The sequence below is a fragment of the Mytilus trossulus genome, chromosome 3, assembly GCF_036588685.1.
Source record: "Mytilus trossulus isolate FHL-02 chromosome 3, PNRI_Mtr1.1.1.hap1, whole genome shotgun sequence".
Classification (NCBI taxonomy): Eukaryota; Metazoa; Mollusca; class Bivalvia; order Mytilida; family Mytilidae; genus Mytilus; species Mytilus trossulus.
The window spans coordinates 61,598,544-61,620,314 of record NC_086375.1 but is presented as its reverse complement, the minus strand read 5'-3'; the positions used below and the strand labels follow the sequence as shown (position 1 = coordinate 61,620,314).

The 21,771-nt window shown below is 32.9% G+C and overlaps 2 protein-coding genes across 6 annotated transcripts in view; one reads left to right on the top strand and one right to left on the bottom strand.

The window, feature by feature from the left end:
- Nucleotides 1–160: 160 nt before the first annotated feature.
- On the bottom strand, nucleotides 161–21,145 carry LOC134712033 (galactose mutarotase-like). 2 transcript variants are annotated; one of them, XM_063573143.1, is made up of 9 exons: nucleotides 21,108–21,145; nucleotides 14,212–14,350; nucleotides 13,100–13,230; nucleotides 8,134–8,291; nucleotides 7,462–7,671; nucleotides 6,175–6,256; nucleotides 3,449–3,593; nucleotides 2,086–2,257; nucleotides 161–244 (listed from the first exon to the last, which is right to left on the bottom strand). In XM_063573143.1, the coding sequence occupies exons 2-9, from the start codon at nucleotides 14,277–14,279 to the stop codon at nucleotides 164–166; spliced, it is 1,047 nt and encodes a 348-aa protein (XP_063429213.1). In that variant the 5' UTR covers nucleotides 14,280–14,350; nucleotides 21,108–21,145; the 3' UTR covers nucleotides 161–163. The 2 variants fall into 2 exon arrangements, with proteins under 2 accessions (XP_063429213.1, XP_063429214.1); XM_063573144.1 differs by lacking the exon at nucleotides 21,108–21,145 and adding an exon at nucleotides 15,494–15,512.
- LOC134712032 (zinc finger protein 33B-like) overlaps nucleotides 19,418–21,771 on the top strand; it is a 19,748-nt gene continuing 17,394 nt past the window's right edge. Inside the window, exon 1 of one of the 4 annotated variants that reach the window (XM_063573139.1) lies at nucleotides 19,418–19,636. Coding sequence is in view for 1 of the 4 variants with exons in the window: in XM_063573137.1 (XP_063429207.1) it covers nucleotides 20,452–20,473 (22 nt within the window). In the remaining 3 variants the exon portion in view is untranslated. Of the gene's footprint in view, nucleotides 19,641–20,351; nucleotides 20,474–21,211; nucleotides 21,384–21,771 lie in introns of those variants that run through there. The other 3 variants (XM_063573142.1, XM_063573137.1, XM_063573140.1) reach the window with 3 other exon arrangements.

Genomic DNA, 21,771 nt, shown 5'->3' with positions numbered 1-21,771 from the left:
GTTTTACAACAATAATTACTTAGATAAGTTACGTCATCGCGTGCGTAGTAATATCAGGCATATTGTGTTACGTTGTATTACGTTCTAAGAAGTTATAATGTGAAGGATACAAGTTTTGTTCTTTTTTCTTTTATTTTAAATTGCGGCTTTTAAATAATGCTAGTCACGCCACTGTACAAAACTTGTAAATCGATGTTTGTCTGTACATCTCTCCCGGTCTTATTATAACACTGGGGAAATTATCCTGAAAATGGAAAAAAAACATCTTCTTAAGTAATAAATGTATTACAATGGTCTTAGGAATGATCATTGATATACACAAAGGAAAAAGTTAAGCACCCAACGTTTTTTTTTCAAATTGACAAATATTACGATAAGGGACGTGGGATCCTGTGACAATTGGTGCCAAAATAAGTAAGGCAGACTGCAAAGACATAGCAATAGCTTTAAAAAAATACATAACAAATTGCAAGAAAAATAATAATTTAATGAATAGATTGTGGCAAAACAACAAGTCCAGTTTAAACACTAAAACGTGTCCATTTGCGGTATGAACCTTCGGAGTTTGTTATGCTATACTTATGCCATTTCACTTAGAAAACGTCCATTGTAAGTCTGTTAAGGTATCCATAGTTCAGTATTCAATATCGGCTGAAACCAACAAGTCAATGGATGCAGGCCTCAACCCTGCGTCTCATTCCTCCTGTGAATCTTCGGGTTTTCTGCTGTGGTATTTGCCGCCATTCCCGATGCAACGCTGCTACCAACTGACGTAAATTTTGTACAGGTGGTTCGGTTGCCTGTACCAGTATCCTAAATATGCTCTATCGGATTTAAATCCAGCCTCATGGCAGGCCATGGAAGAGCAGCTACTGTTTCGCCTTGCAGAAATAAGGTAACGCCCTTGAACGATGCGATCTAGCGTTGTAATCCATAAACACAGGTCTTACAGCTAATGAGTGGTTATCAAAATAAGGTACAACTACTGGACGAAGAACGTCTCTGATGTTTTGATCACTATTAAGGTTTCCTCGTATTGTGACCAAGTCCAAATAGCAGTGATGAGAGATGCATCCCCACACCATAACAGAGCCTCAACCGTAAAGTACAGTTGCTTTGATGTTCCTTGGGGTATATGCTGTATTTTTATGTCTCAAACTCTCAATCGTCCATCTGTTACATGCAGAAGAAACCGGCTCTCGTTAGACCAATGGAATTTCAACTAGATCCTCAAGGGCCAACCATGACGAGCTAAGCACCAGGACAAACGCAGTTGTTGATGTCGGTCAGTTAACATGGGACGTCTTATTACCCTTCTTGACCTTAGTCCTGCTGATTTCAACGGTTCCTCAAGGTTCTCGTTGATAGCTGTCTATGAGGTAACCATTCTCTTTTAAGAACAGGACTTTTTGCGAATGGCGTTCGTCTAACCAGGCGTTGCAGTGCCCTGTCTTCACGCTTCGATGTTACCAATGATCTACCAGATCTTTGCAAGGCTTAACGTTATCGGTTTGTATGTGTTTTCGCACAAGCCTGCTGACTACAGTATAATGGTCCCCATCGGACGTCCAATAGCTTTATAAGATAAACCTGATGACCGCATGACGATAATTTGCCATCTTCGAGCCTCCGATATTCGTTTTCGTACATGTTCACAGGGTGTGAATAAAATTTTCAAATCGCCGGACTTAAATACTCAAATTTGAAGCGCGGGGAAAATGTATTTTGTAATTTGCATCGGAGGCATGGTTCACGTGCATGATACGTCGATATCTTAATAAGCGGTCAAACCTGTATTGTCACAACTTTTTAAAGGAACTTGTTCAAATCTGTACTTATATTCAAATTAACATTTTGGTAAAAAAAAAAATGCAATATATCAGGGGGTGCTTAACTTTTGTGTATATTTAAATATTTTCATGTTTAAAATAGTAAAAAAATATTTTGAATATACCGTTACTTGAGCTTTTAAAGTAACAGCAAATTTGAAAGTTACTGTTTTACACGAATAGCTGAAACTTAGTTACCAAATTTTAATATTTTAAATTGCTATGCCTACATTGTCTATTTATAGGTTAAACTTACATGATTAACACTATCAGCATAATGCTGTGATTCCAAACATATTGCACTAAGCTGTTTGTAGATGGCGCCACCTTTACCCTTCACATTATCCAAGAAGTATGAAGTATAACTCTGGAGACCAGGCTCTGTTGAGGACACTTCCAATACACGACCAGACGGTGGATGCTCGACTCTATAATTATACATATTTTCTGTAATGATTATGATACTATATAAATATAAAAATGCAGGTTATGATGTTTTCAAAGTTCCAATCTTCAGTTTTAATCATCACTATAAAGCAATGAGAACATTAACATTTCATGTCAGTCTGATCTTTGATTCCTTTCAAAATAAATTCAAAGATCTTTCTCCTCCTACAAAAATATAAAGATATGAACCACATGACTAGTATCTGCTGACACCTTGCATAAATAAAGGTAATAGTAGTATACCGCTGTTCAAAACTCATAAATTCATGGACAAAAAACAAAATCGGGGTAACAAACCAAAACCGAGGGAAACGCATTAAATATAAGAGAACAACGACACAACACCCAAACGCAACACACACAGAAACGGACCAAGCATCAGACAAAACACCACACAATAACAAATATAACATGAAAACCAAATACATGAATTTGGGATAGACAAGTACCGTGCCACGTCCTATCTCAATATCTCAAAAATAAGAGAACACACAAACGACTCAACACACACAGAAACGAACAATAATATAACAATGGCCATCTTCCTGACTTAGTACAGGACACTTTTAAAGGGGGATAAAAGTGGTTGGTTGAACCTGGTTTTGTGGCATGCCAAACCTCGCACTTTAATGGGAAAGTTAAATATAACATTGAAATGACAACATAATATTACAGGACTACAATACAAACAAATAGGAGAACATATTAAACAAAGAAAAGAAAAAACATCAGGTTTAAAATCCAATACGCCGAAAACGCGCCTTGTCCACACAAGACTCACCAGTGACGCCCCGATATAAAAGATCGAAAGTGAAAAAAGTACAAAGTTGTACAGCACTGAAGATCAAAAGTTGATAACCTCTATGTACACAAGACTGCTGGATTCAGAAAATGGGTGTTGCTATGCCTCATTGAATGTGATGAATATTTCCAACTCCGCCTCTTGGCGTAGACTTAGTCATGATAATCGTCGTTACACGTCACCACCTTTTATGACAGCAGCTAAAGAGATAACATATAGTTTGTTTGATTTTGACACAATAAGAAATACGTTTTGGTTGACACTTTGTCTAATTTGAAAAATTAGTAATGAATCTTTAAGGAATACTTGCCTCAATATTTAATCAAATATATGTCGATGGTGTTATTAATTAATTTATTGTAAACATTACCTTGCACTATTTTTCATCTTCCCGCATTCACCAACACAGTAATTTATAGTCAAACCTATGCCATCGTCTATACTACTTAGTCTGTCACCTAGACGTACTGGTTTGCGGAAGTCGTAAAGCGTACCCTCCACTTTGGCTATTTCACCTAGATACATATTCAATGTTTAACATGTGTCTTAACCTACAGATAAACTATAAAAGTATTTATAAATATTAAAGACTGGGTTCGGGTTTTTTTTGTTGGTGGTGGGGTTTGTTGGTTTTTTTTTGGGGGGGGGGGGGAGTAAACCAGTTATTTTAATTCAGAGGTATTCAGAGTTCAATGTGTGTACAACGTAAAGAAATTAGTTTCGAAATATTATCTCCAGTATCTTTCACTAGATTGCAACCTTTTATTACTAAAACATATGGTTATCTATCATAAGAAGAATGCCCTTGTTGATTTTCAGACACCTACTTCAAAGGTGAGGGTCAAAAAGACTTAAAGGAAAGGACTTTTTCGATGCAACCAACCATTTGGTCTCGACTGCTGAAGTACAAAAATATGAGTTTCCGGATAATACTTCTTACTCGAAAACGAACATTACGTACATTGCAACGAAACATGGATAGGAAGATGGGGTATGAGTGTCAATGAGACAACTCTCCATCTAAGTAACAAATTATAGATGTATACCATTATAGGTCAAGGTACAGCCTTCAATACGGAGCTTTGGTTCACAGCGAACAGCAAGCTATTAAGGGTCCAAAAAATTTCTAGACAAGTGTTAAACCATTCAAACGGGAAAACCAACAGTCTAATCTATATAAAAACGAGAAACACTTATGAACCACAGAAACAGACGACAACCACTGAACATCAGATTTCTGACAGGTGCAAACAATTGCAGCAGGATTTAACGTTTTTAAGGTACCAAACCTTCTTCCTTGCCTGAAAGAAAAGTATAACATCACAACATAGAAAGCCACACTATAAAATATCAATGACTAATGGAATGACTAAACTCAAATCTAAAAACGTATTGGGTGTATATTGTAGCAATCAGTTTAAAAAAACGCATATCATCTTCATGGAACTGTCAAAACATCTGTGCTAGTAAAATAACTGTGCTAGTGTTGTGATGTTACACCGCTATTTCAGGTTAGGGTAAAGGTGTGTGTGCCTATTAAATAAGTTAAAAAAAAAATTAAGCATTTGTTTGCACCTTTCCTAAGAGGGGAGCCTGTTGTTCAGTGGTTGTCGTTTGTTGATGTGGTTCATAAATGTTTCTTTTTTTTTCTATATCGATTACACAGGTTTTTTTTATGTTTGAATTGATTAACAATAGTCATTTTTGGCCTTTATAGCTTGCTGTTCAGTGGGAACGAAGGCTCCATGTTGAAGGCCGTTCTTTGAGCTATCATGATTGTTTACATTTCACATAATGTGAATTGAATGGACTGTTGTTTCATGGGCACTTCCATCACATCTTGCTATTTCTTACCATATATATATATATATATATATATATTGTAGCGCTTACGCGGTTGACTGGTCTAGCGCGTCGGACACAGTGCAAGGCCAGAATATCTCAGTAGCATGAGTGGTTGGATGGATAATTTATTACAAGTCTTTTAAAAGAAGATTAAAAAACTGTAGCATTGAAGTATTTGTCTTATACATGTAGCTTGAGCATTAGTTTAATATTCATGTAAACATATTTTTTACTTAATTTAAGAAAACTGGCTTACTTCCCCTGTTCCAAATCATAGAAAAGTTCTGTGACAGATTAGTCTAAGTCCTAAAGAGATTACTAGTCCAAACTCGATGACAGGGGAATTTCGGCATCAATGATTTCAAGGTCAAAGTCATATTATTAAAAATACAATAAAATAATTAAAAGATTTGAAGATATGTAGGTTGACCTCGGATTTGAACAAAACGCGTACATGGTCACACATAGAAAGATACTGATTTTGATGGAAATGAGTCAGGTCATCGTTTTAACAATAAAACGAAACAACCGCAGCCAAAATGTTTCCCAATCATACCTCCAGGGCGGCATTTGAAAAGAAATATCCAAAATCATGATATAACAAGAAAAAGTTATATCATAAAAATACTGTACTCCGAGGAAAATTCAAAGAACCAAATGGCAAAAAAAGCTCAAACACATCAAACGAATGGACAACAACTGTCATATTCCTGAATGGAGTGAATCATTACCACCTTCTTATGAGTGACTTTTGTCGTGATATGATTCAGTAATTGCTTGTTAGGAATAGGTTGGGGTTAGGTATTGACAGCTTCTTCATTTTTGTTGTTGTAAACAGATGGATTGTCGGAATTGAAATACGTTGATTAACATAATTTTGTTAGTTAAATAACTGCGTCTTATTTTATCTTGTCTGAAGGATGTGAATATATAAATATCTTTCCTTTTTTTTTCTTTTTTTTTTAATTCTTTTTGGTTTGTTTTGTTTGAAAACGTTGCTTTTGAACTTGAAACAAGTATGGCTTTAAAATGCAGCAAATAGTATAATGGAAGATTTAAAATTGGTGACGGCACTAGATGATCGCTTTTGCTCTTTTACATACTCGTTACAGAATATGTGAAACAAAATATTGAGTCTGCTCAATGTTAATTAGTACATGATCGTTATTTATACTTATCTTGAATGCATTCAAATGCATAAAACGTGACTGAACTAATAAAAGATTTGGTATCATTTAAATCAAAACTTACCAGACGGAATAAAAACTTTGTCTTGCACTGTATATGTATCGGCATTTATTGTCAATATGTGGTCGTCTATATTCGGTGAACCCTATATCCATTGTAATTTAAATTTAAATATGATACAAACCATAAGAGTTAACGATAAAACAACGAAGAATTAAAATCTGTAGTATTGTTTTGTGTTCTTCAATATAACGTAAAACGCGGAAAGAATTAAATACCAAAGGTGTAATATTTTCTTTTATTTCTTACAACTGTTATATGCCGTTCATTTATCTACTATCTTAATCCAGATTTACACATCAAAAGTAATATATAGAAATATACAATTCAAATCCATCTGAAATTAAATGATTTGACCCATTTATAGATTTATGACATGCAACAAGTCTTCTCATTGAACAATTTTAACTCCCTATTAAGGCATTGAGTTTGATGCTTTATAATTTTATGTATATTTTGTGTTTGATTTCCTCTACTGGAAAATACTTGATAAAGGTCTCGAGTAAAAGCACATATACGATAATTTAAAACTCTGTACAAAGCAAAAGTTTCAGTAAGCCAGAAATGTGTCAAGTAAAATACATTCTACAGTCATAAGCCACATGGTCACCTAACATAGATGCTTATAATATCTACATCATGTAGTCTCTGAATTAAAGTTATCTCATTGACAACCATACCAAATCTTTCTACTGCTATTTCATATTATTTAACATTTTATTTGTTTTTTTAATTTTCTATATTAGATCTCGGGTAAATATCTTTCATTGTGTAAAGTTTGGCGGCAGACCGAAAGTGTAATCACTATGTTCAGTAGTTTAACAGAGAGTCATTTATTTTATCGATAAAATCAAAGTACCGTGGCTGACGGAAAGGGTCTCGAACGTTTGGATAATTTCTGTCCAGTTGCTGACTAGTGACCAATATGGGATCATTTTGTAAAGTAGTGTCTCAAATACGTTAACGCTGACAAATCCTCTTAAGACGAACGAACAAAATTTGATTGCAATATAACCCTATTTTGTATGGCAGTTGTTATCTAATAGTTCGTTTCTATGTAATCACTATGTTGCATTGTCGTTATTTTTTGTTACATTTTAGTGTTTCTGTAGTTTCGTTGTTTCCCTCTTATAGTTTGTGTGTTTGTCACAGTTTTAGTTTGTTATCCGGATTTGGTTTCTGTCAATCGATTTATGACTTTTGAACAGCGGCATATAACTGTTGCCTTTATTTATTTATTCGGGGGTAACAAAAATGATATCAGTCAAACGAAATGTACATAAATCTTACCTGGCCATTTAGATTAAAATAACAGTGATTAGTCAAGTTAATTGGCGTAGCTTTATTGGTTGTTGCAGTATAGTCTAATACCAATGAATTGTCATTGGTAAGTTCGTATGTCAGTTTGACAGATACCTCCCCCGGATAATGTTCTTCTCCGTCGGGACTTGTGTAGGTCAGTTCGACTTTTGAACCTTTTACTGAACCGTTCCAAACAACCTGTATAAAGAGATCGTTTGAATTAATTTAATTTTGTGATAAAAACATATGATGCCATTAGCAACTAGCAACCAATAAATCGTGACTTGATATAGGTGTAATGCGTAGTGGTAAACGTGACATTTTGTAACTTATCCGACAAATAACATTATGACTAGTCGAAATTGTCTTCAACAATGTGACATAGGTCCAGGTAATTTTAAAAGCATTGAAAAGATCTGATTAAAACTACTGTAAGCACGTATTTTAAATTTGAATGAGATTTTTTTAGCAAGATTATATTAATTATAATATGTAAAAAGTCTTCGTTTCTAGATACTTGTTACGAAAATAATCCATGCTAAAACATGACTTTATGCATCCTTTTTATTTCATCCTTGATTGGTTTTTTTTCTTTGTTATAACTAAGTATACATCTCTAATCAATTTGAAAATGCTGGAAAATGTACACCTGTGATCTACCTTATTAAAGCCTTTCACTCCACCGTGTAAATGGTTCGTCCCATCATTTTGAGCAAGATTATATTCTTTTCCATCAAGCGTGAACTTTGCACCAGCAATTCTATTTGTTACTCTCCCACATATGGCACCACAATACGGATCATTTCTCTGTTCGTAATCTGATAATGTAAGTTAATCAAAGTTAAGTTATTCTACATGGTTATCAATTCAACACTGTACTTAAATCTTTGTATATTGTTTTATTAGTATAAATATTGCTCGTGTAAATTACAAATAAACATTTGACTTATGAAAATTCACGGCTCAATCTGTCAATACCTGTAATTTTGCTTTGCAAAAAGTTATGGTTTTCTCTGATTGTTAATGACGTCTCTACATTAAAACCTTTGGATGTGTACTGATAAATATTTCAGTCTTATCTATGATTTTTTTAATAGTTGCTATTGGCTTTGATGTTGCTGTCAGTATACTTTCAGATCTGTACTTAATGTCTTTTTTGTGGGGATATAAAGATACCCTGCCACGTCCGGTGTGATTTCGTATTACTTGTTTTTCTGCTTTATATCAATCCGATGAGTTACTAGTACGACGCCGTTTTCAAATGATTTTCATAGTTTGTTCCTATCGTAAACTGTTACACCACTATTCTAAAGGAAGGGTGATCAAGGGTTGAACGTCATCCGCAAATATGTTAAAACACCGTCACATTCTGTGTGTGCCTGTTCGGCGAGGTCAGTAGCTTGCATTTTATGGAAAGCCAACGGGGTCAAAATTCTTACTTCGTAACTTGTCAATTTGTAACTTGTAACTGTGTGATTTGTCAATTTGTATATTGCTGTTTTGTAACTTGTCGATTCGTTAAATGTCGATTTGTAAATTGTCAACTTGTGTATTGATGTTTTGAAACTTGTCGATTTGTAAATTGTCAATTTGTATATTGATGTTTTGTAACTTGTCGATTCGTTAAATGTCAATGCGTGATTTGTCAATGTGTGAAATGTCATCGTTGTATTATGCTAACGATCATTATGACGACAGATGGCGCTCGGTTTCATCTTCGGTGTATAAGCCTTCTGTAAGTAGGAGCACCTCCATATGGAATATATATATACCTAAGTAATTTTAATCAATCAATTACAGCAAATGCGTCTAAAAGAAAGCAAAACAAAAATTGCATGTTTACAGGATCCCAGTTTTATTTTATTTACTCACGTGGACTTTCGTTCGAGAACGGAAACTATAAGAATACATCCCGTCTAGTCAAGTCCCTCGACGTAATCGATCTCTCCTAATTGCGAGGTAATTGAAATAGTCGTTGGTCCGTGGAATATAACGACTGGATTATTCAGGTAAATACAATAAGGAAATGTGGTAATAAACCGTATGATTGCCAATGAGACAACTATCAACCAAAGCAAAGTTCAAATAAAGTCGATGTAAGCAAGTGTAGGCAACATACGGCCTTCAACAATGAGAAAACATAATACCAAATAGTCGCCTATAAAAGGCTACATCATTACTGGAAAACCCAGGTTCTAGTAATAAACGTATCTATTAATCCTAAAATGCTATTATCGGTTCATTTTATTCTGACAGGAGGGGAAAGGGCTGACATATATATATTGATACACATGCCTACTGAATTTTTCTGGTCAAGAAGCTATAAAAATTTACAACCAAAAAGATCAAAATATTCACGAGTCCCTCGATCGCAACAGCTGCTTATTAACGCCTAGTATTTCCGATATGATCCCCACCCGGTGACACACCTCCTTATAGCCCGGCAACCTTACCAAATCTTATATTTTGTCGATCGGATCGTTAATTAACCGAAATGATTCACGATGTTAATCAATAAAGCTAAAAAAAATTAAATGTGCATGTCATGTAAAATAAAAAAATCATTTGCAATGAATTCGTAACAATATTTGACGAACCATGCTGTATTCCGCCTGGCTCTTCTGTCGAGCAGTCAACCATGATCCCAGGTCGGGTTGTTGTCCCTTTGACACATTCCCCATTTCCATTGTCAATTTTAAGTAGGTGACGCGTGTAGTAAAAAATAAACAGTTTCATAGTTTTACGATCATCGTCATTAACAAACTATCCAGAGGGAAAACCTCCTTATATATTTCGATCTAGTACCATGATTATCTAGATTTGTATCTGTATCTGTAGGAAAACGTTGTGGATAACGATAGACAGAGAGCCGTCGATGTATTGACAATGCACGAGAGCAGCTCCTGAACGACTGTCAACGCTCGCGGTTTGCGCACTACAGTTTCTTCAAGGTGGTTCCACTCGAATACTGTTTTTACGAAAAATAAGTTGGAATATTGTGGTATTTTGCTCGTTGAGATCTCAAAACACTTTATGAAGTTCTTGATATGCAATTTTTTTCAATACATTTCTTGACTGATAATTGTTCAATCGGGCCCTTGCCCTTGGCAGCAATTGATTGTCATTTTTTGGACGAGCTTTTTTTTAATTGTCTGGCTCTATAGCACTGAAAAACTTTCTTATCAGGAATCCTAGTGTTAATTTTGACTTCTTGACTACGTTGCATTTTTGGAAATATTGGTAGTCCAATTTAGGTTCTCGTTTAGTTTTCTGGTTCCTTTAGATTTTATTACAAAATAGTGCATATTCAATACATTTTTAATATATAGTATACATTAATTAAGTAACTCATTTAAAAAAAAACCATTCAGTTTGTCTTTGCAAAGTTCAAATATGATTTAATAAACTGTAACATCTTTTATCTTCATTACTCAGGAGCCAAATAAATAAAGAATGTTCGTCTATTTGCTTCTTGTATTAAAACGTCATTAGAGAATTGCATTCTTTTCTGAAATTTTTATATTGAGATTATAATATTAAGGAATAATAAGTGTCAAACTATTTCTCCCATTCATGATACATTTAGTTCAAAATTCGCGGCCAAGGACACTATTAGTATAAATTTTCAAGCACCGTCTTATATTTCATGTATTAAGTCTTATTTTGACCCGCTTAAATATTAAGTATAAATTTCCTGCCAAGTGAAAGTAATATATTTGCGAAGTTGATAAGGAAGCCTGTTCTAGCGACACATCTTTGATATCTTAATACAGGATCCCATCCCAGGTTTGGAGACCCCGATATACATGCATGCTATATAAAACAAACAATGTATTTATCTATTTGTTTTCTTTTATATAAATGTGCTTTACATAATTGATTTAAATTACATTGGTATATATTCCATATGCCGGTGCTCCTACTTACAGGAGGCTTATACACCGTAGAAGAAACCGAGCGCCATCTGTCGTCATAATGATCGTTAGCATAATACAACGATGACATTTCACACATTGGCATTTAACGAATCGACAAGTTACAAAACATCAATATACAAATTGACAATTTACGAATCAACAAGTTACAAAACATTAATATACAAATAGACAATATACAAATCGACATTAAACAAATCGACAAGTTACAAAACAGCAATATACAAATTGACAATTAACGAATCGACAAGTTACAAAACATCAATATACAAATAGACAATATACAAATCGACAAGTTACAAAACAGCAATATACAAATTGACAACTAACGAATCGACAAGTTACAAAACATCAATATACAAATAGACAATATACAATATACAAATCGACATTTAACAAATCGACAAGTTACAAAACAGCAATATACAAATTGACAGATCACACAGTTACAAGTTACAAATTGACAAGTTACGAAGTAGGAATTTTGACCCCGTTGGCTTTCCATAGCATTTCAGTGGTTGTCTTTTGTTGTTGTTTTTTTACATAAATTATGCCGTTAGTTGTCTAGTGTTTTAATTGTTTAACATGTGTCAAAAGAGCCTTCGTTGTTGACTATACGATTTGGGTATTGCGAATTGCTGAAAGCTGTTCAGTGACCTATAATAGTAAAACATCTATGTCATTTGGTGTCTGGTGGAGAATTTCTCATTCGCATTCAACCCACATTTTTTTCTATCAATCAAGTTTTGCAATTTGTATTGCAAGGTATATCTTTGTAATCACTTATCTGTAGAGTGTATAAATTGAGTTACTTAAATACACAGCATTTGAACTTCGTTGGATAGTCTCAAAGGTAATCGTACCACATCTTCATTATTATGTTACAATCAGTATGATAAGGACTTTTAGTCTTAGTAATCAACAAGTCATCTAACAACTGTTCTCGAACTGACCATTTCTGCAACAACCAAGCAAAATATTTTTGTGGGATTTTTAAGTAAAAGAGGGACGAAAGATACCAAAGGGACAGTCAAACTCGTAAATCTAAAACAAACTGACAACGCCATGGCTAAAAATGAAAAAGACAAACAGAAAAACAATAGTACACATGACACAACATAAGAAAACTAAAGAATAAACAACACGAACCCCACCAAAAACTAGGGGTGATCTCAGGTGCTCCGGAAGGGTAAGCAGATCCTGCTCCACATTCGGCACCCGTCGTGTTGCTTATGTGATTACAAATCCGGTAAATAGTCTAATTCGGTAGGTCAAATTCATGAAAGGGAAGGGGATTGTAGTTACGACGTAAGCTAGGAACATATCCGAAATCATTTGTGAAACGGTTATTCCATAACGGTCAACCAACTCGTGATGGCGTCCGTAAAATTTACGAAGGGATGATTTCAACTTCACCATTTGGAACTCTTGGTTTAATAGCTTCCTTGTGAGCAGTAACCCTCTATCAAGAAAATCATGATAGGAAATGCAAGCACGGGAATATCGTATCAATTGGGAGATATATACCCCGTATGCAGGTGCTGCTGGAATGTTGCTACTTAGAAATGGAAAGTTCACAATTGTATTCATCTATTATGCAAAATATAGGAAATAACGTGCATTCGTGTTTGCGTATCAAGAGAATAAAATATATCTTCAATTATATAAACTTGTGGTATGTAATAACTTACCTTCAATATTGTCAAAGCCTAAATTTACGTCCGCTACATTACCGTCTCTGTCAGGAACCAGAATGTCTTTTACTATTGCACCATAACTGATAACCCTTACTGTCATCTTATTCTGATTGGTCAATGTAAATCTATAAAATAATGACTCATATCACTTAAATTGGGTAACATTTTGCCAAACCGATGAGAAGAGATAACAAATTCAGTGTTTTAAACTTGAAAAACAGCATTAAATTAAAAAGTATAATTAACCTCATTTAACATACAGTATATAACTTAAAGGTTTGATATACTAGTAAATTTGTCACATACTTAACTGAGAAATGTTTGGTTTCAAAACGTTTTAGCTTCGTACTTGATTTTGCCTTTTTGAATTTGTTTTACATGAAACTCGCGTCAGCTGCAACAATTTGTATGTTTTATACAATAACGACTTTTATATATATAAAATGATACTGTATTCTAATGCTCCTGTTAACTTAAATAAATACAATTTGTTGTAAATTCTGAGTTTAAACGATCCTTATTTGGTTTTATTTATAAAAACCTGATCAAATGAGATTTGTTATAGAAGTTTTTTTTTCAATAACCAAGATGTTCATCGTGGGCTGAAAATCAAACATTTAGAAGTGATCCCCAACATATTGTCAGCAGCATATATATTGTAAGCTATCAATTTAACGTGTGCAAATACTCTTGGGATATTAAAGAAATGACAAAAGTTTTCAACTACATTATGTCTCTCATTTGAAGTAATAACATTGACAATTTTTTTTTCTCGTTTAAACTGTTTAATTGTTCTTATTCATGATTATGTAATGATGCACGTGGAACATTTAATAGCTTCCTAGCTACCCAGTTCTGGTCTTGCTTATTTTTGAAGTCTGCAATTCAGGGTTGTTGGATTGATAAGTTAAACATGTTAAACATAATAAAAATTATGTGTTTATAAATCTATCTGCGATAAATATCTTACTTATGGTTATCTTGTAAACATGTGTACTTTAACTTGGTATTTGGTCATATTATGAAATCTGTAACCTATATAACTGTGGGCGTTTTTATTTGCTATAAATATTATAAGACATCATATTGATTGTTTATGTACTTACAGTTTAATGTCTTGTCCATCATTTGTCTTCCCAAACTTTTCGCTCGATATATTTACTTCAGTAGACATATTTGCTATTATCTTTTTTCATCCAAAGTACAGAACACAAGTACGGTAACCCATTACTGACGACTTCGTTTCTAAAAATAAACATTATTGACCTCAACTTTGTACAGTCATTTACATTATTAAAAGAGATGGATTGCAAGTAATAATTTCGTTTCGTTTCTTTCGTTGACACCTTTGGCATAGACCCTTTTTTTTTCATTTCCAATGTAATTTTGAATACTATAACTATAAACATGGTTTATCAAAATTTAAAAAATAATGCTTCTATCTCTTTTGAGATACTACTAATTGAATTCTGTCCAATTAAATAGGTGAACAGTCTTATACAAAGCACATACATTACAATGATGAATCGTATTTAAAATGATAAAACTCTAATTTCTTAGACATAATTTTTTTTTTTAAACTGTATGCTGTTGATACATTAATTTTCGTTTAAGACATAAATAGCTGACTTAAAAAGTACACGAACTATCTTTGCCACTATACACTTTATTCTGTGTTATAACCATAGATTGAAACGATGAGGACAAGCATTGCTTTACCAGCGAATGCTATATTTTGTTTATAGCGCAGGTGGTGGTCTAATGGAGGTTTCGAAGAAAAGTAACGATTAAATTTCCTTATGACTGTAGCAAGATTAAGTGTCAATAAAAAGTAGAAATTTCATATTGTTGGATCCTCAAGCTAAATTCAATTTAGTAGATTATTTTAAAACATTGTTAGAAAAATACATCTCTCACTTTTTTATCTTTTAAATCTGAGAAAAGAACATTTGTTATTAGAAAAATATTTTATATCAGACAATACTGTTTTTTTAAAGTAGCAGATGGCCGTACAGAAATATAGCTACTAATTCTAAACTAATCCAGTTGATATGTCGTGGAATTAGTATATTTAAACTTTTGTTGAATTGTTTTTTATATTATTTTAATTAACTACGTATAACTGTTTGTTTGTGACACCAGGAACTAGCTTGTGAACTTTTATTTAAAATATCTGAATCAAATTGAAGCATGAGAAAAAAGTCACTGGACACGTTGCCGTAAGGGATTTCATGTCAACACAGAAGTGTTGATTACTGAGTTGGTCTTATAAATAAACAAGATAGAAGGTTAAGCATAAAAATATTTGATATTGAAGCATGATTGTCATTCATAACACACCTATATATATTTGTTGAAGAAGAAAAAAAAAGAATTCACTTCTCCTACCTAGAGTGGTTACTACTACAACATGTACTGTTCAAAGGTGCTGTACTGTTCATCATATGATTGGAACTGATTGCGTATATCTTGCATCTCTAAGGCGTCCTATTTTTTTCAACTAGAAACTCGATGATAAACTTAAGAAAACAATTAACAAATCTTTCTATGTAGATGTCAGGACAATGTTTGTCTAGAAAGTTATTCAAATTGGATCTGAACAAAACCTCTAAACTCTATGTGCAAGGTACTTTTATTTAAAAATCTGGCCGAACATTAAACTTCACAAAATATAATCCAGGGGCCTGGTTTTCGAAAGTATCTTATGACTAAGAAATGTCTTATGATGGTCTTACTAGGACATATCATAGTCGTAAGATATGTTTTCAAAAGTGTCCTTAGTTACGATTTGTCATAACTTTTGTCGTAAACTTAAGACCTCTCGCGACATGACTTATGATGGTCTTATGATTGTCAACTAAAATTTTAATTACTTTTCATGACCTTTTTGGCATAATTTCATCTTAATTGACTGTATTAAAATATTCGTTGTGTTTCTAAAAATTAAGTTAAGATTTTATTACTACGTGTATTAAAATTTGAAACTCCTGCGACATACAATTTGTAATTCTTGTTTTACTTATGGTTTTGTACAACAGATATACATATTATTTTGTACCTAGTATATTTAATAGTATGATATTTACGTATGTGCACACGTGTGCATTTCGTTAAGCAGGTACACGATGTACTGAATCTAAAATGTATTCACAGTTAAATAACAATGCATGTAGGATAATACACGAAGGCGAAGTTCAAAAATAATCATATATTACAAACTAAATTTAAACAAATTATCAACTATTTCAATTCCTTTTTGTATAAAATTTCAGGTTAATTATAATGAAAAAAAAAATATTCGTACATATTTTCATACTTTTCATTCTTATATTTTATACTTTTTAAACATTATTTAAAATAATGTTCACTTAAGACATGTCATAAGAGCATATTAGCTATGACTCTCTTAAGACAGCTTTGATTTACATCATATGACATATCATATGATAGTCATAAGATGATCATAAAATATGTCCTAAGATATATCTTATGACATATCTTATGATACTTTCGAAAACCAGGCCCCAGGGGTATATGATGAGTTTATATTGAACTAGAACACACCCGTGATCTCACGGGTCCGTGACTGAATTAAAGTATATAACTATGCGCAAGCCTTATTTTAGTATTAGTATTGTCATCTGATAAAGTCATGTCGATTATAAGATACACGGCAGTTTTCTCTGCTTTCAAATCTTTCTGTTTGAACCCGTCGAACGGGAACTTATCAATTATTGGTAATATTTATTATTTGGAAAACAATAGGTCCTGGAATGGAGTCAACAGCATTGTCCTATATTAGTTATAAATAAAGTTAAATTCTTTGTTTCACAGTTTTACGTCATGCCCACTAACAAATAGAAAACTGTACCTATACGCCTTATTTTAAGTCCAGATTTTTAGTATTCGTATTGTTATCTTAGAAAGTCTTACTGATTAAAATACTACAATAGGTAACAATTTGACAATTTAGTAGTGTCAACCTTGTGATTATGACCCGTATATATAGCATATTAATCCTGAATACACCGTTTGATGGTGCGCCTGTCAGATGCGGAACGTACGGATAAGGTAATAAGTAACAGGTGATACTATTGGTATCGGTATCGGACTCGACCCGGAACTTCTTAATTATTGGCAATTTTAATTACGTGGAAAACAAAAGGGCCTGGAGTGGTGTAATTTTTAATCTACACCTTTGTACTATATTAGTTATATATAAAGTTGAATTCTGTGATTCGTCGTTTTAACGTGATGACGGCTGACAAATTGGACCTCGTAATTTTAGTATTATAGATATGTTGAATGTGAGCATTTGTTATTTATATCGCCGGGTGAAATGGCTATTGGACTAAATGTAAATCAAGAAGGAATATTTCGCTCCTTAAACTTTTATTTCAGCAGTCAGGCAAGACCGAACAACAAACTCCAAACTAAATGTAAAGTAACATACAAACAATAACAATATATATATATAAGCACGAGCGATAAAAGGATTAAGCAGATTAACAGATGACAAATTGGAAATAACAATAGATTCAAAGAGTAATTAGTGTCCGACACGTATTTGTAAATTAAAGTCTAAACTGTCACAGAGAATACATAATGAGAATACATAATGAGATAAATAGAGTAAATGCATTTAAGACCTTTGTCCAAGATTATGACACATAATCCGTGTAAAACACTTATGTCTAAATTTACGACAAAGTCTAGAATAATAAAATAAATGCAAAACCACAATACACATTAAAATAATTGAATAACTAAAATGTTGTTTCAAATCTATTTCATTGCAAAGTGCAAATAGTCCGGTCATATTTACGAGAAGTCCGAGAACTCAATATTCAATTTTCTATACTTTAGTTTTTTCGTTTAAATTTGTATACAAAGTTTACAAATATTTAAAATGAGCCTTGCAGGTATGCACTTTTTAAGTTTTGTGAACGAGTTTAACATCGTTTCGTTCCTGGAGTTTGGTACAACCCGACTATTATTAAATTCGAATTTTGCCAAATTTTGAGCTATTTCAGATATATTTTGACTCCATTGATACATAGAAAGATATGTCAAGATTATTTATAATAACTTCCTTCATGATGATAAATCCTTACCCTACCAGACGATTTCTTTGTTTAACTTTCAAGCTTGTTTTCCGGCTTGTGTACCTTTGTCTATTACCCCACAGTTGTGATATTCAAATTATTTATTCATTTACAATGTATATGTTTTATTTTAATCAAGTTCTGGAATTTCTGAATTGAAATGTATTTAAACTAGTGGTATTGCGAGTAATGCAAATATGGTAACAAAGTTATAGCCAACCACATGCCAAATCCATGCTTGGAATAGAAGGTACACAATTTCATGTTATGGTTAAGACAGTGAATAAATTTCTATGACTTGTAGTAATGGGTTTTAAGAGGAGTTATTTTTACGAAACGATTACCCAAAATAAGTAATGACTAAGACATTAAATGTCATCATCCCTACATACAACGTCGGTTTAAAAATTTAGAAAATAGTATTTTTGTAAATTATCGCTGAATCCATTTGATCAAATAGCTAATAGTTTGAAATTTGACAAGCAGCTGTATAGTTCTCCTGTCCGAAACGAAATCGAGATATATTTATTTGCAAATACTTGCTGTACGAGTCTTCTGTTTGTTTGGTCATTTATCCATCTAACACCAAAAACAGTCATGGTATTTGGTCATAAAAGGGAAATCAATTTTTTCTAAAAGGAAATCGGATTTGCATGATGATTTTAATAGAAAAAATCCTATATCAATAGTGGAATGTCTCTTTTGAATTTATCTAAACAAAATCTATCGCCATAGTTAATATTTCACACCCAGTTGCCGATGATATAGGAACAAATATGTCCTCATACTTCTAGCCATAGCGTTAGACTATACCTTTTAGTTCCCGTCTGAATGGTATACACAATTGTATTCAAAAATATGATTATTGTATTAACATCCGATTACATTTATTTCAATTTAAATATCATAGAAAACCCATCCAGTTATTAAAGGTTGATGGTGAATTACAAGATGTAGCTACTTATGACCCAGTACTTGATAGTTGTCAAATTTGTCATTGTTATACTATTATTAGACATAAGAAAGGTGAGTTTTTGCAACTTTTTTACAACTTTTAAATTATTATTTCGTTCCATTGATGTAAACATACAACGTAGTTGTTAAATATTTAAAACACCCGCCAAACATAACGGTTTTAGGTAATATTAGATGTTTTGATTTTAAATAGCTACCCGGTTGACTAATTGCAATAATTTTCAAAGGAATAATGAACACGTGATCGATTGAAGAAGCAAGTACTGACAAGGAATTGCAGTAAATGTTCAGGGAATTTTAACATCCGCAATTCAAAAGTTGTTATCACTAAATAGTCGCAGGACTATGTGTCTGTGTCTGATGAATACAATGGAGATACTTTTACCAAGAGAACCTGCATAACCAATTCCATGTTTTTGCAGCCGTGTCAATTATTGCTCAAAGACCACGTGTAAGTATGTAACAAGCATTTCAAATTTAAAATTTCAAAGGTATTTTAACACAAATGCAAAGCTACTTGACTATTCGAAAGCAAATAGTGTGGTTGTGCTTTTCAAAATAAACCTGTCGCTTTTTTTCCACAGGGTAGTTATAGTGTAGTATATATTAAAGCAGACACAAAGAACCCTATACAGTAAAATAAAGATGTAACTTTAAGATAATTAATTTGCTAGTAGAACACTCTACATTTTTCGTAAAAGAAAATATAGTTTCCTTATAAATTTATACAATTGCATTATACATTTACTATGCAAATATTGGTACACCATAGAAAAAGCGCGGTATTTTAAATTTTAAAAATGTAGCTACAATCTTAAATTACTCTATAAACGTGTTGTCTTACTATCCAGTTACTTTTCTAAAAAGATAGCTATTGTTTGAGTATTGAATTCTCTTTAGAGTTTCCTTTCGGTATTACTCTTGGTTAATGAAAGATGTATGTTCGTTAGGTTAATTCAGCGACATCATACTTATTGTATATTTTGGAGCGGAAGTAATTGTATTGTCGGAGTGTCCTGGTCATAGATGAAAGTTTTGTACGTGTTACCTTCAAAAGATATTTTGGGTATGCGAATTAAAGAAATAGAAAACAAGGTTGTTTTAAAAAAGATATCCTTGATGATATAGTCTTTACAATTCAATACATCGTCACTGTTGACTGCATGAGTGAATGGGAATCTGTAATGTGTGTCAGGACAGGTAATCATAAACTGTTTGTGATTGGATGGATGTCGGATGAAAGTGCAATCAATATAAGGTTCCACCATGAGAACCCGCCAATATACACGTAAGTTCTTTACTTATATTCATTTCACGGATAAAACCAGAGACAAGCAATTAAGAAATATGATTCTCAAAACACGTCTTATATTTATGTTGGACATTTAAATAGTGAACCATTTTCGATATCTACCCGTTACCTGGTAGCTTGCTGATTGATCGGTTATCATGTATTTGCGTGTTTAACTGTAAATATTGACAAATTCTGTGTAGAGTATTGAAAAGTCAATGATTACCATTGAAAACAGGAATAAAATCGATCTGTTATAGTTCAGGTGAAATTCTTTTCAAGAACTGCATGGTTTGTTTAGTAATCACAGTATCCCATAAAATTACAAAAAAAAACCTTCATTTTTTAAAATGTTTAAACCATGATGGTACATGTATATTACGTAAAATCCAACTTTTCGTTTGTTTTACTAAGAATTGTAAGAATAAATGTATACTTTATTGGGACATACAATATTATTTTGATATACCTTTCGATTGCCGTCAGCTTATCAAAATTATGGAATCTAATAACACATCTGAGTAATATGCAATAGTTTTTCCTTTTAATGACAGCCCCATAATGGATTGCGCATTAAATAAAATTCACGTTAATTGCATACAAAGCCGGTAAGCATTACAAAAATATTTACCTGTAACCATGAGCCAAAGACACGCATGCATATCAGGGTTGAATTTAAAATACTATATTGCTTTTCATGGTTTCATGCACTTGTTTATGAAAGGCCATTTAATGTCGGCTATCAATATTTCATTTAACTTTACGGGTGACTAGTAAATATGACTTCCTCAACAAGATGAAGTATAAAGTGACGGCTTAGTTATAGTCTTTACACACATTCTAAAAGGAGATTATGACAGTCAGGAAAGATTTGAATACCTTTAGATTGTATCACATTACAATACACGTAAGAGTATATTTTCAGATTCTGACAGTAAATGAGACATCTTTTTTTTCAAATGAAAGTAATGATTTCCAGGAACAGCTCCCCGTCCCAACAAACCCCCACACCCCTACACCCTACCCCCCAAAACATATCCTATTATACAGTGCAGAGTTGAATTATTATTTTCACATATATCATTGACGCTATTTCGGAAACAGGATCTCTGAAATATTTTATTATATTTTTTAAATGCAATATTTCGTCATTATATTCTTCAGCAGGAGGCAAATAGGACAAAGTGCGGGTTGATATATAGATTTCATTATGAAGTTTTCCTTTACGAAAATTCACACCATTTAAAAAATTAAAAAATGTCAAGATAGCCTAATGTCATGTCGTCAACTAAAGG

Coding starts and splice junctions, on each gene's coding strand:
- LOC134712033 (XM_063573143.1), bottom strand. CDS start 14,279: ATGTCTACTGAAGTAAATATATCGAGCGAAAAGTTTGGGAAGACAAAT. Junction 3,594..6,174: donor CAAAGTTTTTATTCCGTCTG/GTAAGTTTTGAT, acceptor ATATGTATCTAG/GTGAAATAGCCAAAGTGGAG. Junction 245..2,085: donor ATGCTGATAGTGTTAATCAT/GTAAGTTTAACC, acceptor TTCCATTTTCAG/GATAATTTCCCCAGTGTTAT.